Raw genomic sequence first — 25,320 nt, 5'->3', positions numbered from 1 at the left:
AAGGGATAAAATAACTATCTTTTAAAGGAACCACTTAGGGCTAGATTATGAGTGGAGAGCTATTGTTTGCGCGCAAGTGAATCGGGTTTTCAAGGCTGTTTGCACGCAAGTATTACAAGTTGAAAGTAAATGCGAACGTGTGTGCAAAATCATAATTTACGCTAGAATGATTATCGTGACCTAAGATCTCTGGTCAACCGTTACGCTTGAATAAAATACATTAGTAGTAACACTGTCTGATAAAAAGTATTAAAACATTGCATAAAAAGTTATGTGCTAGAAAAGAAAAAAAAAAGGCTGCAAAGGGCTATAGAGATACATACATATGCATGTTTAAACATGTAAGGAACTTTTGTTGTAGCGAGAGTGCTGATTGGACAATTCAAACCGTTAGCTCACAGAAAAATGTGCTTTTGAAGTAGACAGCCTGAGTGCAGGGTATTTGAATTTCCTATCTATATTAAAAAGTAAGAGAGAGCGCTTCTTCATTATAACTGAGGAATTAAACTCAAACAAAAATGTTGCTAACATTCTGGATCTGTTTTTATAAAGGGGAGAGTTTACCATCACTTTAAAGGGACACTAAAGTCAAAATTAAAGGGACACGAACCCACATTTTTTTTCTTTCATGATTTAGATAGAGCATTCTATTTTAAACAACTTTCCAGTTTATTTTTATTATCTAATTTGTTTTGTTCTCTTTGTATCCTTCATGGAAAAGTATACCTAGGTAGACTCAGAAGCTGCTGATTGGTAGCTGCACATATATGCCTCTTGTCATTGGCTTTCAGCTAGCTCCCAGTAGTGCATTACTGCTTCTTCAACAAAGGATACCTAGAAAATGAAGCAAATTAGATAATAGAAGTAAATCGGAAAGTTGTTTAAAGTTGTATGTACTATCTGAAACCATGAAAGAAAAACGTTGGGTTTCATGTCCCTTTAAACTTTCATAATTCAGATAACTTTTTCATGCAATGTTTTGTTTAATAATTTTTGTCGGACGGTGTTATGAGTGTAATTGTTCTTTTAAATGTATTTTTTTATGTGTTTTGTGGAACTTTTTTTGTCTTGCGTAACTTTTAACCAGAGCTCTGAAGCTGAGCTAACCCGATGCGCGTTAGATTTGATTGTGCTCAAGCGACGCGTTTACTTAGAAACTCATAATACACGTGCTATTTCTGTTGTGCGCAAAGACCTGCGAAATACCCCTTAGTGCTTCACTCGTGATCTAGCCCATGATTGGGTAATTTCAGTCTTTTTGTCCATGAGCTAAACCAAAATAACAGTCCAAAATATTTTTGGACATAGTGTAATAAGTGAAAAAGCGTTGTTTAAGCTCTTGAATTCCATAATCAAAAAATGTGTAAAAGTATTGAGAGTGTGGTGAGAAAAACAAGACTGGCACATGTTAAAGGGACAGTCTATTCCAAATTAAACTTTCATGATTCGTATAGGTTATGTCATTTTAAACAACTTTTATCTTCACATTTGCTTTGTTCTTTTGGTATTCTTAGTTGAAAGCTAACCCTAGGTAGGCTCATATGCTAATTTCTAAGCCCTTAAAGGCCTCAAATGCATTTGACAGTTTTTCACAGCTACAGGGCGTTGGCTTATGTGTGCCCTATAGGTAACATTGTGTTCACACCCATGGAGTTACTTATGAGAGGGCACTGATTGGCTAAAATGCAAGTCTGTCAAAAGAACTGAGATAAGGGGGCAGTCTGCAGATGCTTAGATACAAGGTAATCACAAAGGGAAAATGTGTATTATAAATGTTGGTTATGTAAATATGGGGAATGGGTAATAAAGGGATTATCTATCTTTTTAAACAATAACAATTCTGGAGTAGACTGCCCCTTTAAGTATGGAACCATTCATCATTGCTAAAAATATTTTAATAGAAGCTCCATCATTTTTACTAGGATGAAGATGTTTTCATTAGATATATTGCTAAGGGGTATCCTTTTAGCTGGAATGTTTATCATAGAAAAATATAAATTTTCATTCATGGATCCTGGCAATTGAGATATAATTTAAAGCGAGAACTGAGGGAAAGGGACAGGCATTGCCTGAAGTATTGTAGAATGAAAGACGGTTATTCTAGTGTGCATGACGAGGAGGTATAGGTATCAAAGAAATACACAATAGACACACCAAAAATTGGTGAGAGGTCCCTAGCCTATCCTCACTCAGACTCGCATACATAACACTTCCCCTTAGGTGTCCCTAAGGAGAAATAGAACAGAGGCGTTCTGTTGGATACCGCTCAGTGAGCGTGATGTACTGCACCAAAACTGCCGCATGTAACAGTTGTTAGAGGCTATTGGAAATCCAGAATGCCATCTCAAGGAGACCGATGAATACGGTGGGTTTAGAAAAGACCGCCTTAGTCTTTGACAGAAAGCCGGACAGAGTATCAGCAAGTATATTCTTTGTTTTTTGCAGGAGCTGAGATACTACAAGCTCACTGAGCGTTCTCCGACAGGAAGCCGGACAGAATATCAGCAAGTATACTCTATGTCGATTACGTTGCAAGCTGACTTAACATACAGGTTTTCTTGTGCAGCCTGTGGGACATTCACATTTGTGTGTTGCTTATGAGATACGTTGTAATTATTATTGCACCGTACGCTTTAGTTGTAGAGAGGCTTATATATAGTCCAGTGACGAGGTCACGAGTTCTACAGACTGGGAAGTCTTGTATATGGGAAAGGTCTATGTGAAACATCGTGCTCTTTAGGGGTGTGAGACCAAGAAAGATAGGAGTGTCCTATGTATATAGTGGTTACATATGGGCAGTGAACTGTGTTCAATGAACTACAATCAAGCTTAACATATTATCACTATATATATGGATTACAAAGTATCACCTTTGAGCCCTTTGGTTACTTATTCACACTATTGAACTGTGAAACTTATGAAAAGACGCCTCTGTTCTATTTCTCATTAGAGACGCCTAAGGAGAAGTGTGATGTATGCGAGTGTGTGCTGTATGGGAGTGAGGATAGGCTAGGGACCTCTCACCATTCTTTGGTGGGTCTATGGTGTATTTCTTTGATGAATTTCTTTGTTGTAATTTTTAAGTAAATGATACTCTTGCTAACATTAAATATTTCCATTTCTTGATACAGTTAGGTGTGCAGAGTATTTTTTATTTTTGTGGATTTGTGGGTATGTAGGCGATACCTTACTCTTGCACCTGTCCCTTTTGACATTTGATGATGTAATTATGTTTATTTATATCTTAGTAGTGCTGTTATTTTGTTATTTATTTAGATTGATAATTTTGTGTTTTGTTATTTGTGTGTTGCTGAGTGATAACAGTGGTAAAAATCAGATGTCAAACAGCACCTTGAAGAGGGGATATGAGAAGAACCAGTTTAGAATAAATATAATTTAGAAAAGTTTGAATGAGAGTAAGCAGAAAAAGCCTGAGATATTATTCAGTAATGACAGGACCCTCACTGTAAACATTAAAGGGACACTGAACCCAATGTTTTTTATTTTGTAATTCAGAAAGAGCATGCAATTTTAAGCAACTTTCTTATTTACTCCTATTATCAATTTTTCTTCGTTCTCTTCCTATCATTATTTGAAAAAGAAGGCATCTAAGCTTTTTTTTGGTTTCAGTACTCTGGACAGCACTTTTTTATTGGTGGATGAATTTATTCACCAATCAGCAAGGACAACCCAGGTTGTTCACCAAAAATGGGCCGGCATCTAAACTTACATTCTTGCATTTCAAATAAAGATACCAAGAGAATGAAGAAAATTTGATAATAGGAGTAAATTAGAAAGTTGCTTAAAATTTCATGCTCAATCTGAATCATGAAAGAAAATTTTTGGGTACAGTGTCCCTTTAAGTAAAAAGTTCAGATAATACTTTTTGTTAGTGAAATAAGGATAATGTGCAGGTGGAGACAAAGTGGTGTCTATCACCTAAACATATTTAGAGCTTAAAGGGATATGAAACCCAGAAATGTTCTTTAATGATTCAGATAAAACATACCATTTGAAACAAGTTTTCAATTTACTTCTATTATCTAATTTGCATTGTTCTCTTGATATCCTTTGTTGAAAATGATAACTAGGTAGGCTCGATAGCTGGGAGCTAGCTGCTGATTGGTGGATGCACATATACTGTATACCTCTTGTCCTTGGTTTATAGATGTGTTAAGTTATCTCCCAATAGTGCATTACTGCTACTTCAATAAAGGATACCAAGAGAATGAAGCAAATTAGATAATAGAAGTACATTGGAATATTGTTTAAAATTGTATGTGCTATTTGAATCATGAAATAAAAATGTTGTGTTTTAAGTTATTAGTGTAGAGAAGGATACAGAGCAGCAATCTGGCATCTCTCTCTCTCCCTCTCTCCCATAGAAGTGTGAGGTTCATATACTGCACATGTCTATAAATCAATAAAGAAATAAAAGCCACCGCTGAACAAACAGGATGCTGTATGCCTCAGTATACTGCAGCAATGGATTTTGCAGCTTATAAAGCATTTGATTTATCATCTTTAAATCCAGCCTACATGTATCATGGGTCTCTTGATCATACAGAGTGGTCTTCTAGGTAGCCATTAAAACTGTTACAACTTCTAGTACAAAACCCCTAAGCATACACTCAGCTGTTTCAGGGATTCATTTCTATCCGTCAGGCATCTAGCTACTGTGGTATGAATGAGATTACCATCTTTTTGTTTTTAAATCTAAGGATGAATAGACACACAGTCAAGTGTTCTTTTCCCCAGTGGTCGTTTAACTCTTAAGAAGAGGCACTTCTGGGAGGAAAACGCATCCAAACTCAGTAAAGATTTTCTGGGATAAAAACTGTGACACTTTAATTAATCCCCCTCTTCTTTGGGGATATTCTGAAAAAGTTCAGCTGGCAATGAAATGTTTCCTGCCTCTGGCAGTATCCCGATGGAATATAAAATAGAAAAATGTGGACCTTTGGGACTGAATTGGCTAACGCTGAAAAGCACAGGTCACTGCTAGGCAACATAACAACTGCTCAGCCCACATACTTTTTTTGTGAGAGAAAAGCATTGCTCCTTCCTCATCTCTTAAAAGACACTAGCTGCAAAGCTTAGGCAATTCTGTCTACTATGTGTGGTTTACTCTCATGCTTTAACAGATTGCCTATTTTATTGTACCCATTCCCATCAAAATGTCTCTTCTTTATCACGTCTCTGCATTTTTCTCCATACTATACTATATACTTGAGTGTAATATCAACCTTACTTTGAGGAGCTACTGATTTCTAGTGGGCGATACAGGGATTTATTCAGCCTAGACAGGTATACTGGAAGTATACAGGCTGTATACAGGCTGTATACAGGCTGGTGAGGTAGCTCAGTTGGTAAATGCCCTGACTACAACAAAAAGCCTGTTTAAAACATCCAAGGTCACAGGTTCGAATCCCGGCAGGGCTGACTCAGCCCTTCATCCTTCCGAGGTCGATAAAATGAGTACCATTAAATTGGGTAATAATAACAACTATTACTATTCAGCTGCCGATTTGGTAAATTCTGAGAGCGAGCGCTGAAAAAGCGCTTTGAGTCCCACTGGGAGAAAGGCGCTATATAAATACTAGTTATTATTATTATATAAGTATTATCTAAAATGTACTATAGAACACGCAGATAATCACTTTTAAAGATTATTACAGCGTCTTAGATAGGACTGACATTTTTTGGAGGCAAATATTTACATATGATACTGCTACATCTGTAAAAAGCTGTCCATTTACTTTAAAAAGATTGTCTCAAACGCTCAAATACTGCACTCATATTTCCTGTGTATTATTACTCCTAGAGAAAGTCAAATATAAAATTAATTTAGCATGTAGACAAGAATTCCCTTTATATCTTCCTGAAAAATATTATAAACCCTAGTGGTGCTGCAGGAAACAATATAAATACAGTTGCTTCAATTGTCTCCTCTGTATCTAAATATTTTTATGAGAAATTGGTGTGGAAAAAAAAAACTAAAAAAAGATAAAAGGGTGAACTACTTATAAATATTTGCTAAAGATCTGCCTGGAATTTCTCACTAGCCTGAATCCAACTGAGCATTATGCATGTGTCCCCTGAAACCTCATTACCCAGAATTATGATAAGCCAGTGCTATTTTAATCTATTTTACTTAAAGGGACATTAAACTCTAAATAAATGTGAGATAGAATGATGCATTCAAAGAAAAGATTAGTCTGAGAATAAGATTAAGATGAATTTTTTAAAGTTTTATTAGTCGTTTAAATAGTGACAAAATAAATGTAAAGTTTTAGTGTCTATAAAGCAATGGGAGCTGCCATGTTGTAACTTAGGTTACCTTCTCTGCTGTGGCAAATTAGGGACAGTTATAAATAGGTCACTAGAGTATGCAGCCAATGGCTGTGTGGAATACAACAGTGTTCTGCACTTCCACTTCTAACAGGAACTGAACAGCTCACAATTTTAGAATTAAATTATAGGACAAAATAAATAATGAAAGTATATTGCAGAGTTTTTTGTTACGGTATATACAATTTATCATTTTATATTACCCTCTCAAAGGGTAATGTCCCTTTAAGACTGTGTTATTGTTCACATAGTGTACCCAACTAATTAGAATGTATGCACAGTTTTTAGACAGTTTTTCTTATTTCTTTGTGATATGAAATTAACATTTTGATTGGTGTTCATTCTCAGCACTTATAAAATTGATGATTAAGTGCCCCAGTTGAGATTAAACACCAGACACCTTTTTCTTAAAAGGACATTAAATTAAAAATGTACTTCCCATGAAATGTTTAATTAAGGGAAAAAAAACATGTTGGCAATATAATTATTTATTCCACCTACTTTTGCTGAAAATACCCCTGACAACTCTGCATGTTCTGCTCCATCATACCTGTTTGATGAAATTTATCTGACCATCCAGTATTCTACATAACACAAGCTTATCAAGGGGTGAACTGCTGTTAACTTGCAGAACCTTGTTAATTGTGTTTACAAAATGACAATGTTTAATTATTTTAAACCATTTCTTTGTATGCAGATCTTGTGCTTACTTTGATATATGTTATGAATGTAATACAAAAATTACTATAATGTCCCTTTAATAATAACCCTGGAACAATACCAGTGTCTCTATAAAATAAATTCCTTTTCTTGTTTAATATTAAACAGTAAAATTATAAAAACAAATGTAAGACGTGCTCTGGGTGTGTGATTAAACAGAAATGTATGACTCATGACTGCAGAGATTCTGTCTGCATTAGGAGGAATTCTGCCCAGAGCTTTGAAAGGTTTGACAAAGACTTTTAATGAGAACTTCAGTTTTATAAATAACACTTGATAGGAAGAAATAATGAAATATAGTAGAGTCTGTAAATGAAGATGGTGGAGAAAACAAAAAGAGTCTTTCCGTAGGAAGCAAGACTGACGTTGTAAATGATGAGCACCTATGAATGAGCAGTGGGAAGTCTGGGTGGTGTAGGACAGAGCAAAGTAACTAACTCCATCCCGTTGCAAATTTAAGACAAAATTTAATGTACAGGTTCAGCATCACAGGATACGAAAGGAATGTCCCACAATTTACTGCACACCTTCCATCATCTTGAGGAATTCTAGCAGAAATACAAAAACATTATGTCAAAATTTGGAATGACAGACAAATGTTATGGGATAACAAGTACAACTGAGTGACAGAATGTGCAACCACAATCTCACAATATGCTCTCACATGAGAGTGTCAAAAAAATAAATACAACTCACCATCAAAGTCAATCTTTCCATCATTGTTTTTGTCTCCATCCTTCATGAGTTCTTCAATCTCCTCCTCTGTGATAGCTTCCCCAGAGGAGCGCAGGATCTCAGCCAGCTCTTCACTGTCAATGTAGCCATCAGCATTCCTGGAGAGGGGGGCGAGACCATCAGACACATATAAACATTATGTGATAAGTACACCAAGATAGACTTGTTTATATGCCCATGTTTGCAAGCAAATAGCTGCATTGCACATAATGAGTAATATTGGGCGGTACTGACTTGTCGAATATGCGGAAGCATTCAGCTAACTCCTCCTCGCTCTTTCCTTGAGCATCCTCTTTCATCTGGCGCACCATCATGACCAAGAACTCCTCAAAGTCGATGGTACCGCTGCCTGTACATGATACAACATTGTTTGATCATATCTTGAGCTATTGGCAAAATATTTTATTATTTCTAACACAACTCTAAGAAATAGAGCCCCTCAATATTATAAAATGCTATCTTATAGTCCATTTCACTTCAGTATATTTATATATAGGCCCTATGTTTAAATGTAACTATACTAAGACCAACTTGACAGACTCACCATCCTCATCTACTTCCTCAATGATGGCGTCCAACTCCTCTTTGGTTGGGGTCTGTCCCAGCATCCTCATGACAGTCCCCAACTCCTTAGTGCTGATGTCACCGCCGCCATCTGTGTCAAACATGTCAAAGGCGGCCTTGAACTCTGTAAACAAAGAAAAAACATAAACTAAGGTACTTCTGCAGATCACTGTGTCATATCATCTGTCACAACATTTCTCTAAATATTCTCCATGGCTTTTTTTCTCTGTGCATAATTCCGTTCTTGTTAACTCATTCTCTTACAGGAACCATCCAATTTCTTGTACTTCCTTTTGTGATTACAAAGGCATTGTTCATGAAAGAAATGGCACTGCTTTATGTTCTATGGAACCTATTCCCTAGGGCATGTAAGATATCTATGCATTTAGTAGACTCCCTAGAATAATTTATGAATATGCTTAGTTCTGTATCTACCCATTTCCATATCCCTCTATTTTCTACTCCCCAGGACCACCTGTGATATAAAAAAAAAATCTTATTCCCCTATCCTAGTAATTCTAAAGAGACAATTCATAAAAGACTGGAGGTTTACTAAAGATTCCGTAAATAGACTACACAGAATAATATATATTCAAAAAATCTTAATTTCATTGAATAAGCCTCTATGTGAATCTAAGCCACTTTCCTTATTTTCCCATTGCTCTTGTACCCAATGACAGAGATAGAAGCAGATAGGACACAATTTCATAGCCTGTAGAAATAATGATTGAACTGACTTAAATGCTGTTTTATAGATGTCCTAACTTCACTAAAACGAGAGCTTCCTCTTTGGTGAGATAAATCTATTAAATTGCTATATTATTCTATATTTATACACCTTGATGAATAGATTTACTTATAAATATTAAAGGAATTGAAGGTGTTAGTCATCATATCCCTAAGTTCCTCTATCTGCTGCCCTTTTCATTAGCACATATCTTCTTATCTTTCCTAACCATATTAAATACATAGAAACTGATTATCAGCTATAATAAATGCAGTCTTATATTGACACTCTGGAAAAGATTTTGTGATAAACAACCAGGTCATTATTTTTCTCCATAAAATCTTTACTAGACCTAAGTGGCATGTAAATAATGTGTCTCCAATTATGGTAATATCTGGAGCAGAAAACTAGGTAAATTCCTGCAGATTTACTAATATACAAATACATGCAAAATTCATTCTCACATAACAAATTCCCTCTCCTGCATACCTGTATCATATTGATTGGCTACACCCATCAAAACAAAGCTATAAAACAAACACAGCTAGAAGAAAGTTGAAAGGAATAAAACTTACCAGCGATCATTTCCTCGCTGAGGAAGGACCTCGCATCTTGCTGTTGGTCTGTTGGCTGCAAACCAAAGAAATGGTTCAATAAGTAATAGAAAGATTCTTGTTCCCATACCCATTTCTCTACTTAACTGTACGTAGAGAATGGATGCCCAAAAAACTATAGAAAATAGTCAGGAATAATCACAGAACCATCTCATTATGGTTGGAATAGCATGGGCATCGCATCCCCTACTAGAGTTGAATAGAGTGATATACAACCCTTGTTCCATGTCCCTTTTGTCTGAAGTCCAAACAACAATAAAATTGTGGATGTATCCTATAATGTCACATGTCCTTGGTACCATGGAACTCAAAGGACTGCTTCCTGTGTTATATCCAAGATGAAAAAATGCAGAAACCCAACCCAAATACTCAGACCAGAGACACCATAAAAATGAAAATATGTCTTTTTTTTTTAACTGAGGGTAAAATCTAAAAGCCAGCATTAACATTTAAATAAAAAAAACAAAAAAATAGTAATAAAAGAACAGGAAAAAAACTCAAGTGTGAGTAAAAAGAAGCAAAATGGTAGATCATATCAGGGGAAATATAGGTTTTGCAGCCATCTTCACAGTGCAAACTGACCTGCGGCATGTTGGCTAGGACACAGAGCTTAGTCACAGCACTAGGTCCACAGATGACTGAACCCCAAGTGCCTGCTGCAGGTGCCCAGAAGATAAGTGCTGGTATTATTAGCAGAGCCTTCAGGGCTCCTTATAGGGAGCGGAGCTCAGGAGGAGATTGAGTTACCTCCTCTCATATGAGACCCCTGATACTGGCAGACATGGAGATGGACATTAGTTGCCAATGTACTAAATATACACTCTGCAGACAGAGCAACATTCTCAGAAAAAAATACTCTTAGCTTTCAGTCTCATAGTCTGCCCCGAATCTCTGAAATTGTGATTTATTTAATGAAGTCTTATTTGTTAGTTTTATGATTTGTGGTTATGAATGATAACTAAAGTTACACCAAGGATATGGTATATAGAATGGAAGGGCACAGAAATATTAGGAGATCCCTGATTCCTGAGGCTAGCAGAATTTTACTCCTGGCTCCTAAAGTTTTGAATTATGCTATATCTATCTATCTAAATACATTTTTGTCAGATTCTTAGGAAAAGTCTACATTTTCTGTTTCCTTATTAAAGGGATATGAAACTCAATGTTTTTTTCTTTCGTGATCCAGATAAAACATGCAATTTTAAGCAACTTTCTAATTTACTCCTATTATCAATTTTTCTTCGTTCTCTTGGTTTTTTTATTTGAAAAGGCAGGAATGTAAGCTTAGAAACCAGCCCATTTTTAGTTCAGCACCCTGGGTAGTGCTTGTTGATTGGTGGCTAAATTTAGCCACCAATCAGCAAGTGCTACCCAGGTGCTGGACCAAAAATGTGCCGGCTCCTAAGCTTACAAGCCTGCTTTTCAAATAAAGATACCAAGAGAACAAAGAAAAATTGATAATAGGGTGAAATTAGAAAGTTGCTTAAAATTGCATGCTTTATCTGGATCATAAAAGAAAAAAAAATGGGTTTCATATCCCTTTAAGTTAAAGAATTTACGTATTTTGCAATGAGCTTCAGATCTGACTGCCTGCATATTCTATATGTTTTATGGGAATTAGAATATATTCTTTAAAAAAGCAAATAGATACCTTTAATCAAAGGAATAGAAAGGTCAAAGTTGAAATCTGCATAGGTGCTTTTCACTTTGAAATAGAAGCATTTTTGCGATATTCTTCCATTGGCTTATTGTGAAAGTTATTAATGACTTTGTGTGGCATACACACATATGCTATCAGGACTTGTATGACACAAATGACTTATTCATAGAAGCAATATATTGCACAGCCATCTTTTTTAGCAGGAATAGTGTTTGAATACTGGTACATGGCCCTCACAGGATATGTGAGTATGTTGTGAAAAACAGTAATATAACTTTTACTAGAAGCATTTTTGCTAATGGAAGTATATTGCAAAATTGCTTTAATTTTTGCTTTAAATATACTGCCAAGTCAAATGTTTGTAAATAACAGCTAGATTTATCAAAACCTCCAAGGCATATAGGTGTATAACTAATGCTACAAAATCAAATTAAAATGGAATAAATATCTTTCTTAAAGGATTGTAATAATGAAAAATGACATACTCTAATTTCTTAAAAGCTCCAACTCTATGGGGCTGATTAATCACGGCCCGAATGGGGCCTTATACACCTGTTTCCATGCGAGACTTCAGGCTCGCCGGAAACAGGAGTTAAGAAGCAGCGGTCTTATGATTACGTTCGCACTTTCATAAATCGGCCCCCATGTGTTTAACCTTCGCAAATAGGGTAAATGCATAGATAAAGTACTGCTCATGAGCCACAGAGCATGTACCTTTTTTTATTATTATTATGGCCCTTTAATTACAAGTACAGGAATAGAATGAACATATCATTGAATAATTAAAAGTGGATAATTTAGTAAACAGTAATGCTTATTATAGAATTAATATTATGGTGGAGGGAGTATAGCCGAGGTGGGAGCACAAAACTCCAGCATAATATTTTGTAAAACTAGGTTTGTTTAGATGTAAGGCTTCTTTAGCATTTTATAACACTCAAATTAACGTTATGTGCGCACCCAGTGTTGACCTTTGAACCTAGACAGGTGTTGCTTGGTGCCTGTCAATAAAGTTAGGGCATTAGTTCATGTGTGCCATATAGATAAACATTGTGCTCAGACCCGTGGAGTTACTTGAGAATCAGCACTGATTGGCTAAAATGCAAATCTGTCACAAGAACTGACATAATAGGACAGTCTGCAGAGGCTTAGATATAAGGTAATCAAAGAGGTAAAAAGTATATTTATATAACCATGTTGGCAGTGCAAAACTGGGGAATGGGTAATAAAAGGGTTATCTATATTTTTAAACAATAAAAATTCTGGTGTAGACTGTCCCTTTAACAAATGTAATGGGGTTTTGCCACAAAAGTTATTGCAAATATTGGCCTTGAAAATGGTTTAAATGTTAGAATTCACTGGGTTAGATAAAAAACTTGGCAATTTCAAAAGCTTCCCATCATTAAAACAACAAAGGAATGTAAATATAAGCAGTAAAATGTATTTCCATTGTAGTTATTGAAGTAAAGATGTCGGCAGAAAAGATGGACTTTGGTCTAAACAGATGACTCAGTGGGGCCGTTTTATCAAGGGTCGAATGGCCCTTGATGCTCCTGTTTCTGCACAAGCCTTCAGACTCGCTGAAAACAGCAGTTATGAAGCGGCGATCTGAAGACCCCTGCTCCTTAACTGGTCCGCTGCCTCTGAGGCTGCGGACATCAATCCGCCGATCCTATACAATCAGGTTGATTGACACCCCTGATAGCGGCCAAATCTGCAGGCGGCATTGCACAAGCCGTTAATCTGCAGGGGGCGGCATTGCACAAGCAGTATACCAGAACTGCTTGTGCAATGTTAAATGATGACAGCATATGCTGTCGGCATTCAGCGATGTCTGGCGGACATGATACGTTACAGTGTATTATGTACGCCAGACTTTGATTAATCGGCCCCAATGTATATACACTCAACCCAGCATGGCATTAGGTACCGTTTGCTAATGTTTAGCAGTTCACTTTAATTTGATTAATGGGGGCCTATTTAAGAATGTGCGAGCGGACATGATCCGATATTGCGGATCATGTCCGATGCACATCAATAAATGGTGCAATGCAGCCCCCTGCAGGGGGTGTCAATCAACCCGATCATATTGGATCGGGTTTATTTCCGGCGATGTCTGTCCACCGCCTCAGAGCAGGCGGACAGGTTATGGAGCAGAGGTCTGTAGACCGCTGCTTCATAACTTGTGTTTCTGACGAGCCTGAAGGCTCACCAGAAACGCACGGCATCAAGCTCTGTTCGGAGCTTTATAATTTGGCCCTGTGTACTTGATTGCAAAATAAAGCTACTGTATGTGCTGTAGTGAAAATCATATTTGTGAAGCATCTAAACAAAATGGCACAATGCCACAAATAAATTAGCTTCCCTAACAGCAAATTAGTACACTGTACAATTCAAAACCATGTCTTAGGGTCTAATTCAGTGTTTTATTTTCACATAAAAAACAAGCTTATCTTGTTATGACAAACTCACTTGAAAGCCAAACAAAAATAGCTGTATCTGAATATTAAAGTATTGTTTTAATGGTGATCTAAGGATTAATTATAATTGTTCCATATAACTTTTAAATGTATCAGTAGTCAATGAAAAAAGACTAAAATTACACATCAGTTAACCTTGATATCTTTGTAAATATCCACTTGATTCTCATATAAAACTTGATATGTCCTGGCACATTAGCCTGATATATTAGTGTGTCCAGACTTACTGCTTATAAATCATGGATTTAGTACAAGCTATAAATAAACCCTAGTAACACCATTTGCTTCTTAAATGCTTTGGGATGAGAATAACCTATATATTTTGTTTCTTTTGAGTTTAGCTAATGTATTTGCTTTTTAAAGTATATTATACATAGTTTTATTTTACATTCTGTAGATATGTTGCAACAGGCAAAATTCTAATGGAATTTTTGCTTTTAAAAAGGACACAGATAGCTAGACCACATTCCAGTTGTAAACTTAAAGGGACATTAATTCTTTTTATATGTATGCATAGGTTATATCAGCAATTCAGTACTGGATTGCAATTGAATTACAATATATTTGACCACTGTTGTAACCAGTCACTGTCTAGTATGTACAGTAGCTATGCTATTTGAATCTGATACTCCTTTTGAACTGTTAAAGATATAAGTTAGCTCAGCCACTAAGGTCATTCAGCCTGCTTGCTCTAGCACATGGGAATGCTTCTATTTCTGAGTGATATTTTTTCCTTACCTGTATCGGACAAGTATCTTTAACAAAGAGAGTGTATTAGTATTTTCCCCTCTTTACTAGTAACTCCCCTGACTAGTAAACCCTAGTGAGACATATATATATATATATATATATATATATATATATATATACACACATATATAATCAATCAGGGTAAAGATAAGCACTCTCTGGATTTAAGTACAACAACTATTTATTAGGCAGTATACACACACACATATATATATATATATACACCCACATACATATGTACATATATATAAATGTGTGTATGTATGTGTATATCTGTATATATATATATATATATATATATATATATATATATATATACACACGTGTGTGTTTGCAAACCTCACAACATTTGTGGCTGGGATCAGGGACTCAAAAGGTTGATGGGGGCCGGTTGCTGTTTTGTGGGAAGAGGTGTTGGTTAATGGGTGGGACAGTTGGTCGGTGTGTCTGGCCGGTTTGTGGTCGTGTCTGTGCGCTTCGTGGATGGGGCTAAAGGAAACTCTGCAAATAGAGACAGTGGGACAGAGCTGTATGTGTGTGTGTGTGTATATATATATATATATATATATATATATATATATATATATATATATATTATAAGATAAAGAAGGATCATTTTGTGTTTTAATAGAAAATACAGTGAAGGCTATAAGAAAACACCTAAGAAGCTCTCTTGATCAGCAATATTTCTGATGTAAAACATCTACAATTATGAAGACATCTTGTTAAATGCACTGCTGTACAGACAATATAAAACATGAAGTCTAAAGTGAATACAATTTAGAAACCATTCAGGGTTAGGTATATTGTGTTGAATATTTGTTTATATGCTCATTATTATTTAGCTGGAAAAAAAGAATTGATTTAAGACCTTTTTTAATTGCTAAGATCTGTAGTACTATGCAAGGGAATATTACATGGGACTTACGCATACAGTTTAGACTTGCATGAATATTGCTCGCTATCTCATCTAATTAGTGATAAATGTCACGGCACACATAATATAACTTTAATAGGACATAAAACACATCTTGCTTTGGTGAAATTTTTATTTTCCCACATCCCCCTAGGAGGCCAAAAATGCTATAACCTGCATATGCTGCAAATCAAATAGCTGGTTTAGGCACTTTGCAGCATTTGGAAAACCTAGGTTATAGAGTTTGGTTTTTGGCCTTGCTAAGGAGCATGGGACAAAGCACATTTTTTTTGCAGGAGAGGTTAAACACACAGTAGAAATAACGCTTGGGTCTCACAGAGCACTGCTGGTCCTGAGTGGAAAATGCTGCTGACTTAAACAGCAGTACTAGTTGCATGACGAAGAGGTGGAAATAGCGCTGCTGATTGGATCAGCAGCAGTGCACTGCGAGTCCTGAGCGATACTTCTACTGTTTGTTTAACTCTTTTTGCAGAAGTTAAACACACAGTAGTATAGGGTCGATAGTCTTAACATGACATGCTCTAACAAATTAGAGCATGTCATTTTTTTTCTAGAATGGCCCTTCAAGGAAGGTAGATAGATGAGGAGGAAAGAAAAATATTGGTGAACTATATAAATAAGGATATAGATATATAGATGGATAGATAGATAGATAGATAGATAGCTTTAGGCTAATGTTTTGGTAATGGCATGGGACAGAGTTTTTGTGATCCTGCAGAGGGCAGTACTGCATAGCCTGTGAAAGTTTATTATTGTAGTTACAATACACCAGTATTAAATTATATTCTTATTTATGCAGAACCAAGATTCTCCAGTGTTGTACAAGGACAGAAAATGATGATGTACTAATGAAACAGAAATGCAGGTGTGATAACTCAACAAAGATTGAGTAAAAATAATAGGAGGGGAGAAGGATTATCTGGAATAACAGAAATTGTACAGAGGGTTTATATGGAGCAATGTGAAAAGTTATAGGGAGGGATTTGGTTATGTGGAGCAATTGGGGATGGTTTATATCAAGCAATAAAGGGTTATATGTCACAATAACAGGAATTATGGGGATTATATGGTGCTATAATACGAGTTATGGGGGAGAGGTTTTCTGAATCAATAGAAGTATTTCTATGTAGAAGTTACATATAATTATAGATGAAAGTGATGTTATATAGCTCAATAGGATGAATTTTAAGCAAATGGTATATGTACCAATAGGATGAATTATAAGCAAATGGTATATGTACCAATAGGATGAATTATAAGCAAATGGTATATGTACCAATAGGATGAATTATAAGCAAATGGTATATGTACCAATAGGATGAATTATAAGCAAATGGTATATGTACCAATAGGATGAATTTTAAGCAAATGGTATATGTACCAATAGGATGATTTATAAGCAAATGGTATATGTACCAATAGGATGAATTATAAGCAAATGGTATATGTACCAATAGGATGAATTATAAGCAAATGGTATATGTACCAATAGGATGATTTATAAGCAAATGGTATATGTACCAATAGGATGATTTATAAGCAAATGGTATATGTACCAATAGGATGAATTATAAGCAAATGGTATATGTACCAATAGGATGAATTATAAGCAAATGGTATATGTACCAATAGGATGATTTATAAGCAAATGGTATATGTACCAATAGGATGAATTATAAGCAAATGGTATATGTACCAATAGGATGAATTATAAGCAAATGGTATATGTACCAATAGGATGAATTATAAGCAAATGGTATATGTACCAATAGGATGATTTATAAGCAAATGGTATATGTACCAATAGGATGATTTATAAGCAAATGGTATATGTACCAATAGGATGATTTATAAGCAAATGGTATATGTATCAATAGGATGATTTATGTTGAAGAGGGTTAGAGGGTGCACCATGAGTTATAGTGAAGGGGCTATATGAGAAGTTATATGGAGTTATATTAGGATTTACGTGTAGGGATTATATATAGTTTTGTTTAAAATGTCCCCAAAATAGAAATGTTGGCATCTGCAGAAGAATGCAAAGGCTAGATTTCAATGTGGCAGCAGAAACAAATAGCCTTAACCCCTAACTGTAACTTGGCGTATAAGGCAATATTAAAGGGACAGGAAACCCAAAAAAATTCTTTCATGATTCAGATACAGAATACAATTTTAAACAACTTTCTAATTTACTTCTATTATCTAATCTGTTTCATTCTCTTGATATCGTTTGTTGAAGGAGCAGCTATGCACTACTGGTTTCTAACTGAACACATGGGTGAGCCAATCACAATCAATATATATATGCAGCCACCAATCAACAGCTAGGACCTAGGTTCTTTGCTGCTCCTGAGCTTGTCTAGATAAACCTTTCAGCAAAGAATAACAAGAGAAGGAAGCAAATTAAATAATAGAAGTAAATTGTAAAGTTGTTAAAAATTGTATTCTCTATCTGAATCATGAAAGATTTTTTTGGGTTTCAAGTCCCTTTAATGTCATATTGTTGTAGTGCAATAAATTGTACTATACGGAGTATCAGGCTTAGAGCTATAATAGTGCAGAAGGACAAGTTATAGGGTAGGATTTCATAAAACAAAATAAAAAGACCCACAGAGCAGCTATTTGTAGAAATAAGGATATATGTACATATTACTGTGATACAAATATTCCAGCAGTTGAAATTACAGGGAATGAGTATGGAGTGGTTCTTTGTCCCCTCTTATTAAAATCATGTCCTCCTTTAATTATAAAATGTTGGTTCTGTGTCTTTTTTAGTAACATAAATACATTCTTGTCAGCATTCGTAGCTGAATATTCAGCAATGTGAAATTCAAACCTAGCCCCACCACACTGAAACAGTTAGTTATTTAATTGATAACACTTTGCACAGCTCTTTCATACACACACACACACACACACACACACACACACACACACACACACACACACACACACACACACACACACATATATATATTTATATATATATATATATATTTATATATATATATATATACTGTGTGTTTATTTGGCAGTGAATGTGTTAACATTGTGAATCACAAGGAGAATAAGCTTTTTATTCTGGGCTATAAATAGGAACAGTAGAGTGAAGGACAGACAACTGTTCCTCTCCAAGCCTTGTGCATAAGACAGCTGTCCCTCACTAGGAATAGAAGTGATATGCAATAGGCCCCCCCAGTTCCCCCTACATCCATAAACATGCTGGGATCAAAGCAAAACTCATTCTGTAGTAATACACATGCTGTGTACTTTTGGAAATGCACCCAGATTTAGACTGAAACAGGAGGCTGGAGAAAATCTGATCGCTCTGCTAAGAGTTGAATTACCCTATAATGTTATTATATTTCTTGCTGTGGAACTATATAGATTTAAGTATTTGGTACTTGCACATTGTGTTGTAGTTTATGAGTTACAAAAATAATAATATATTACTTATATTGCACTGTTATATGCAGGACATTGGAATATGCTATGACAGCGGTTTTGCTGTATCACATTCCAGTTCAAAATTTCAAAACTGGTGGTAACAAATATATGTGTTTTGCAGTGTGTATAACATATTAAAATACAAAGTGTGTTTCCTTTCATCCTCAGATCTTAAAGGGACACTAAACCCATTTTTTTTCTTTCATGACTCAGATAGAGAATACAAATTTAAACAACATTGCAATTTACATCTGTTATTTATTTAGCTTCATTTTTTAGATATCCTTTATGGAAGAAATAGAAATGTATATTAGTGAGCCAATCACACAAGGCTTCTAAGTGCAGCAACCAATCAGCAGCTACTGGGCCTATCTAGATATGCTTTTCAGCAAAGAATATCAAGAGAATAAAACCAATTAGATAATAGAAGTAAATTAGAAAGTTGTTTAAAATTGCATGCTCTTTCTAAATCATGAAAGAAAAAAATTGGGTTTCATATCCCTTTAAGCAGTATTTGCACCACAGATCCAAGGAATATAGGATTCCTCCTAATATTATCTTTTCATGTGGAATGTTAGTACCATTAAAAGGTATCACTGCAACATACAGACACACTCAAAGATGGCGTCAATGCTATTCTAAAGTGTTGCCGCCATTAACTTCGCTATTACACTTGCATTACTGTTTTTTCATGTTGTGGTTCAGTGGTTGCTTTATGTAGTTGGTTGCTTTATGTGGTTAGTTGATGCCTCTCTACTTTTTTTTTTTTTTTACCACGGGTGAATTATTTTGAAGAGTCTAGAGAAGATGTGCATTTGTGTTGTATTATTTTATAATTACAGGCAATCACATGTTCCATAATGAAAAGATGTATACGCAGTAAGCCTTCTGAAGCTGTCTGTTGTCCTGTCTGCCTATGAAAAAGCTTAGGTTTAATCACTCCTTTCCTATATGTTTATAAAAAGCTATACTAGTGATATATTTTGCAAATTCTTTTCCAAATGACCTCAACATCTCAGACATAATATAATGAAAGATGTTGTCTTTATGCTTTAATCTTATATTTAATTAAATCCATTACTATATGTGGTGTTTTATCATGTACTCTCATTCCCTTCGCTCCTTCAATTTACAAAGGATTATGTGGTTGACTGGCTCTGTAATGTTGCTGGCTCCATGGCAGGGAAGAGGTTAAAACTGCATCCTCGGGGATCCTTGGAGCAGAGTGCAGTATGCTAGAGCTGTTGGCTGACTGTGCTGCTGGGGTAGAGTAGGTCAGATCACTGGCAGAATTCCTGACTTAGGGTGGGGGTGCTGTAAAGTGCAGCTGTGCTACTTGGAGAGCATAAGCATTTCTAAGGAAAGATGAAACCTCACGGAACCGTTAGCTTCACACTGAACCTTCAGCATCAAACAGAATGTCATTTTCAAACTAAGACCTCAGTAATACACTAAACCATAAAGCCGCCATGCAGCCGCCAGAAGCACACAGTTCCATCACTTTCATACAAAAATATACAGAACTAGCACCTTCAATAGGAACAGCAGCCTTCACCTGGACTAGTTAACTTCCTTTGGATTTACCTATTTTACCTTTGGATCTATCTACTTTACCTGACCCAGCAGCTTGCTACAGAATCATAAGCTTTTTTTTAATCCAGCAGCTTCACATGGAACTATCAACCTTTTTTCTACAGAGCCAGCATCTTCACACAAAACTCAAAGAACTAGGATATGGTTCTCTTCACAATTATGTTAATGTTACACTACTTAATTATTGTATGGGACTGATGAACTTACAGCCTGCAAACCATAGACTCACAATCACAGCCTGCAAACCATAGATTCACACTCTTACAGCCTGCAAACCATAGACACACACACACAGCCTGCAAACCATAGACACACACACACAGCCTGCAAACCATAGACACACACACACAGCCTGCAAACCATAGACTCACAATCACAGCCTGCAAACCATAGACTCATACTCTTACAGCCTACAAACCATAGACACACACACACAGCCTGCAAACCATAGACTCACACTCTTACAGCCTGCAAACCATAGACTCACACTCTTACAGCCTGCAAACCATAGACACACTGTTACAGCCTGCAAACCATAGACACTCTCTTACAGCCTGCAAACCATAGACTCACAATCACAGCCTGCAAACCATAGACTCACACTCTTACAGCCTGAAAACCATAGACACACACACACAGCCTGCAAACCATAGACACACACACACAGCCTGCAAACCATAGACACACACACACAGCCTGCAAACCATAGACTCACACTCTTACAGCCTGCAAACCATAGACACACACTCTTACAGCCTGCAAACCATAGACTCACACTTACAGCCTGCAAACCATAGACTCACACTTACAGCCTGCAAACCATACGTACACACTTACAGCCTGCAAACCATAGACACACACACTTACAGCCTTCAAACCATAGACACACACACTTACAGCCTTCAAACCATAGACACACACAGCCTGCAAACCATGTGTACACTCTTAAAGCCTGCAAACCATACGTACACACTTACAGCCTGCAAACCATACATACACACTTACAGCCTGCAAACCATACATACACACTTATAGCCTGCAAACCATAGGTACACACTTACAGCCTGCAAACCATAGGTACACATCAATCTGTACACACTGGCTACACAGAAACAAACTCTGTGTAAACTAAACCACCAATCAGATATATATATATATATATATATATATATATATATATATATATATATATATATATATAAAAACAAATAAAATAATATTCTTTTATTATGTTATGTATGTATAGAACTATGCATATCACTCATATAGTTCTGAATCCCTCTGGTTTATAACTCTTTAAGAGAAAACCAACTATACATACATAACAATTGCACACTATCAACAGCCTTTCAGCGCACCCTGGATACATGTTGATCTTGAGAAACAATACTGTACAAGGAGGGATTCCAGAAAGTGATAAAATAGATGTCACTAAAATTTTAAGGTACATACACTAGCCTCACACGCACATATTTTAAGTAGCGATACTATATTATACATACGTGGCAGTTTATAGCTTTTTTATATGTATTTTGCTACCAACGTAAATCTGTGAATAGTTTATATTGCACTATTATAGTGTGTGTGTGTGTGTATATATATATATATATATATGTGTGTGTGTGTGTGTATATATATATATATATATATATATATATATATATATATATATATAAATAATAGAAAGGGTTTGAGTGTATGTGTTTTGAATAGGTGGTGCTGTTTCACGTATAAGCCTCTTAAAATACAGATTCATGTTTGTTTGTTATTAAACTTTTATAGATCTATAGTATGTTTTCACATTTACTGTATGTATTATAGTGTTTATACCAATATAAATGTTGTTCATACTGGACAATTAATTGTCTGCATGCAAATATCATATATCTTAAAAGCCTTCTGCTTCCTCTATAGACCTTTAATCTCTTGAATTATAACCCCTAGTCCAGTCGGGGTTACCAATGTTCACATCCAATAAACAGTACATTTAAATACACTAAAATGAGACCTTTATCAACAGTAAAATTACACATTTCCAATCCATGTGCTTTGGAAACTCTTTTAAACCTGAGAGATGTTTTTAAAGTTAAATCCATAGTCTTTACAGAACATAGAAAAAAGGAACTGGAGAGAAATATCTTACCTTACTATGCAGTACTATATATGCAGTCACAGATAAGAACTACAGTATAATTGGTCAACACTATTCTAACTAAAAGTCTTTAGTTACCCATAGGAGGTATTTAGATTGTTCTTAACTATGGGATGGCTGTTTGATCCATATTGCTAAACAGCTGTTTGATCCATATTGCTAAACAGCAGTGTAACTATAATATAAACAAATACTTATAATGTCACATATATATATATATATATATATATATCAGACTAACATAAGTGAGGAAATGTCATGGTATCTTAAATTAAAACAGTATGTGTCCTGCTTTTGCATCAGAAGGAAGTTCTATTTCTTGTTTTCATTACACAAATCAGCAACTAACAGTTCTACTGTAAAACTTCTAAAAATAACACACATTTGTCTAGTTACTCAGCTTCCTCCTCCTGACATTCAGAAGTACTTTAGTAATGCACATTAAGCAGAGAAATTGGTTATTAATTTACTCGCAAAACATCTACTTTATTACTCAACTAGAATGTGCAAAAGATGATCACTAATCAATCTATACACACACGCACACATATATGCACGCACCCCCCCCACACACATATATATATATATATATATATATACACGCACCCACACACACTATATATAGTATATATATATATATATATATATATATATAGTGTATGTATATGTATATATATATATATATATATATATATCCTTGGCCTTGGATCCAAAAGAACTGATAACCCAAATCTAATACAAGAAAATCCAAAATGTAGATGTCTAATAAAATCACTCTATCTCTGATAAAAGGTCAGCAACTTTCAAAGGGTCATCTTATGTTTAAAGGAAACCAATCAATATCTGAGCCTGTCCCGATAATCTGAATAAATGAAAGACAAAACGACAACAACAAAAAAAGCCATAAATCTTGTTATACCCCATCACTCCTACTTGGTGGCAATATAACACTTCTGCAAATTCCCCTGATGGCAGATGGTAACTTGAGGGATGTAAAGTATTAGTAACAATGTCTGGCATTTGTGATTTCTCCCACATACAGTTGCTAAATATCCCTTCTTGCCATATCAAAATTTCACTTTTGGTATTTATACAACATGTAGAAGATAAGGAAACCCTGTTTGCCCCCTAACAATAGGCTGGTATCATCATGTCCTGGCTGCACAATCCATGCTTGTTGCCCGCGTACGATGGGCTCAGCTTCTCTTCTCAGAACCCCCCTAGGGCACTTACCATGTTTGCGGGATAGCCCAATGCCTGAAGAGAAAAACGGTATGGAGGAGTCTTTCTGCCACTCCTCTGTACAGACCCCCAAAGCCTCTTTTACAAGTAGATCCCCTCTAATTTGTACTGTGCCCATTCACACACCTGCTCCCCCCTACATACTGATTGGATGCCACCAACTCTAAAAACCCCTCCCTGCCAATCCTATGCCAGCTTACCCCTGATTGGACAAACAAGCATTTTACCAAATTTAGCCTGTGTTGGGGGGGGGGGACTGGGAGTGGCAAAACAAAAATAAAAGACCAGGTAAAGTAGGAGGGCCATTGATGAGTGTGAACACATGGCACTGTCTTCACTGCAAATAGTTAAAGGGAATTTCCAGCAGTCCCTTCTTTCTATCTCCCCCTCCCCACTACATGACAGTATTCTGAAACCCCCGATTTATGACAAGGACTGCTAGGGCCAGAGAAGAATAAGTATCAAGTGACGTGCCTTTACGCAAGAAACAGATTAGAAATAGAAGCAGCTGCGAACGTGACCATTGCAATAGGCATGGCACACAAAAAACAGGGGCATGCTGCATGCCATGGAGATGCTGGGCATACAGAATGCTAATCTGTACACCAGTATTAGAGCAGATACACCCTAGTACGCTGTTTTATAGAAGAGGTGTTTAGTGAACACATAAACAAAGCAACTAGCAACTTACCAGTCTCCTGAAACAAACCACAGCTGCTTTGTATGTTTTGGACAAACACTATGACAGGTCCATGACAGGTCTGGAAAATTGGATGGATACAAGAGGAAGATGTGAGTTAATGTTCAAATTATTTTCATAAAGGACCTCCAAAAAGAAAGACACATAGGTTAAGGATCAACATGATTTCTTAGGATGCAGCAGGTGTTAGGCCAAATAAAGAAACAGGGTGCTGCCAGCATGGAGGATCTCACACAGAGTTGGGCCACAGACCTAACACTCTTGATGGTTACAGACAGAAATATAAGAAGAGCTGCCAAACCTAGGGGTGATTGAAGGAATGTGTGGCAGATGTATTTATTAAACAATCAGCACTGAAAGTAGACCAGTTGGAACCAAATTTCATGCCAATATTATAGACTACTAATTCTACACACCCTCACCCAGCAAACTGAACATTCCTCAGTATTGTTTTAATACATGCAATTTTGATAAAAGAACTTTGACACAGTACTCCAGATAAAGCCACAATACGGAATAGTATTGAAAGATCAAAGTCAGCAAATGCATAGGTATATTATCATATTATATAGTTCAGTACATTACATATTCCTTAACACATTAATTATTTTTATAACTGATTTATTAAAGGGACATGATACTTAAAAA

The 25,320-nt window shown here is 35.9% G+C and overlaps 2 protein-coding genes across 3 annotated transcripts in view; one reads left to right on the top strand and one right to left on the bottom strand.

The window, feature by feature from the left end:
- SNX21 (sorting nexin family member 21) overlaps positions 1 to 25,320 on the top strand; it is a 171,596-nt gene that overhangs the window by 13,968 nt on the left and 132,308 nt on the right. The window lies entirely within an intron of this gene.
- TNNC2 (troponin C2, fast skeletal type) lies at positions 7,291 to 24,066 on the bottom strand. 2 transcript variants are annotated; one of them, XM_053689564.1, is made up of 6 exons: positions 23,964 to 24,066; positions 9,673 to 9,727; positions 8,351 to 8,494; positions 8,041 to 8,155; positions 7,768 to 7,904; positions 7,291 to 7,619 (listed from the first exon to the last, which is right to left on the bottom strand). In XM_053689564.1, the coding sequence occupies exons 1-6, from the start codon at positions 23,964 to 23,966 to the stop codon at positions 7,588 to 7,590; spliced, it is 486 nt and encodes a 161-aa protein (XP_053545539.1). In that variant the 5' UTR covers positions 23,967 to 24,066; the 3' UTR covers positions 7,291 to 7,587. The 2 variants fall into 2 exon arrangements, with proteins under 2 accessions (XP_053545539.1, XP_053545492.1); XM_053689517.1 differs by lacking the exon at positions 23,964 to 24,066 and adding an exon at positions 10,294 to 10,397.

Source organism: Bombina bombina, chromosome 1 (assembly GCF_027579735.1).
Source record: "Bombina bombina isolate aBomBom1 chromosome 1, aBomBom1.pri, whole genome shotgun sequence".
Classification (NCBI taxonomy): Eukaryota; Metazoa; Chordata; class Amphibia; order Anura; family Bombinatoridae; genus Bombina; species Bombina bombina.
This window is presented reverse-complemented; position numbering and strand designations above follow the sequence as displayed.

Excerpts from the sequence above, each read along its gene's own strand:
- TNNC2 (XM_053689517.1), bottom strand. Across the intron at positions 8,156-8,350 it reads TGAGGAAGTAGATGAGGATG|GCAGCGGTACCATCGACTTT; the intron begins GTGAGTCTGTCA and ends TATCATGTACAG. Across the intron at positions 7,905-8,040 it reads TGCTTCCGCATATTCGACAA|GAATGCTGATGGCTACATTG; the intron begins GTCAGTACCGCC and ends CCCCCTCTCCAG.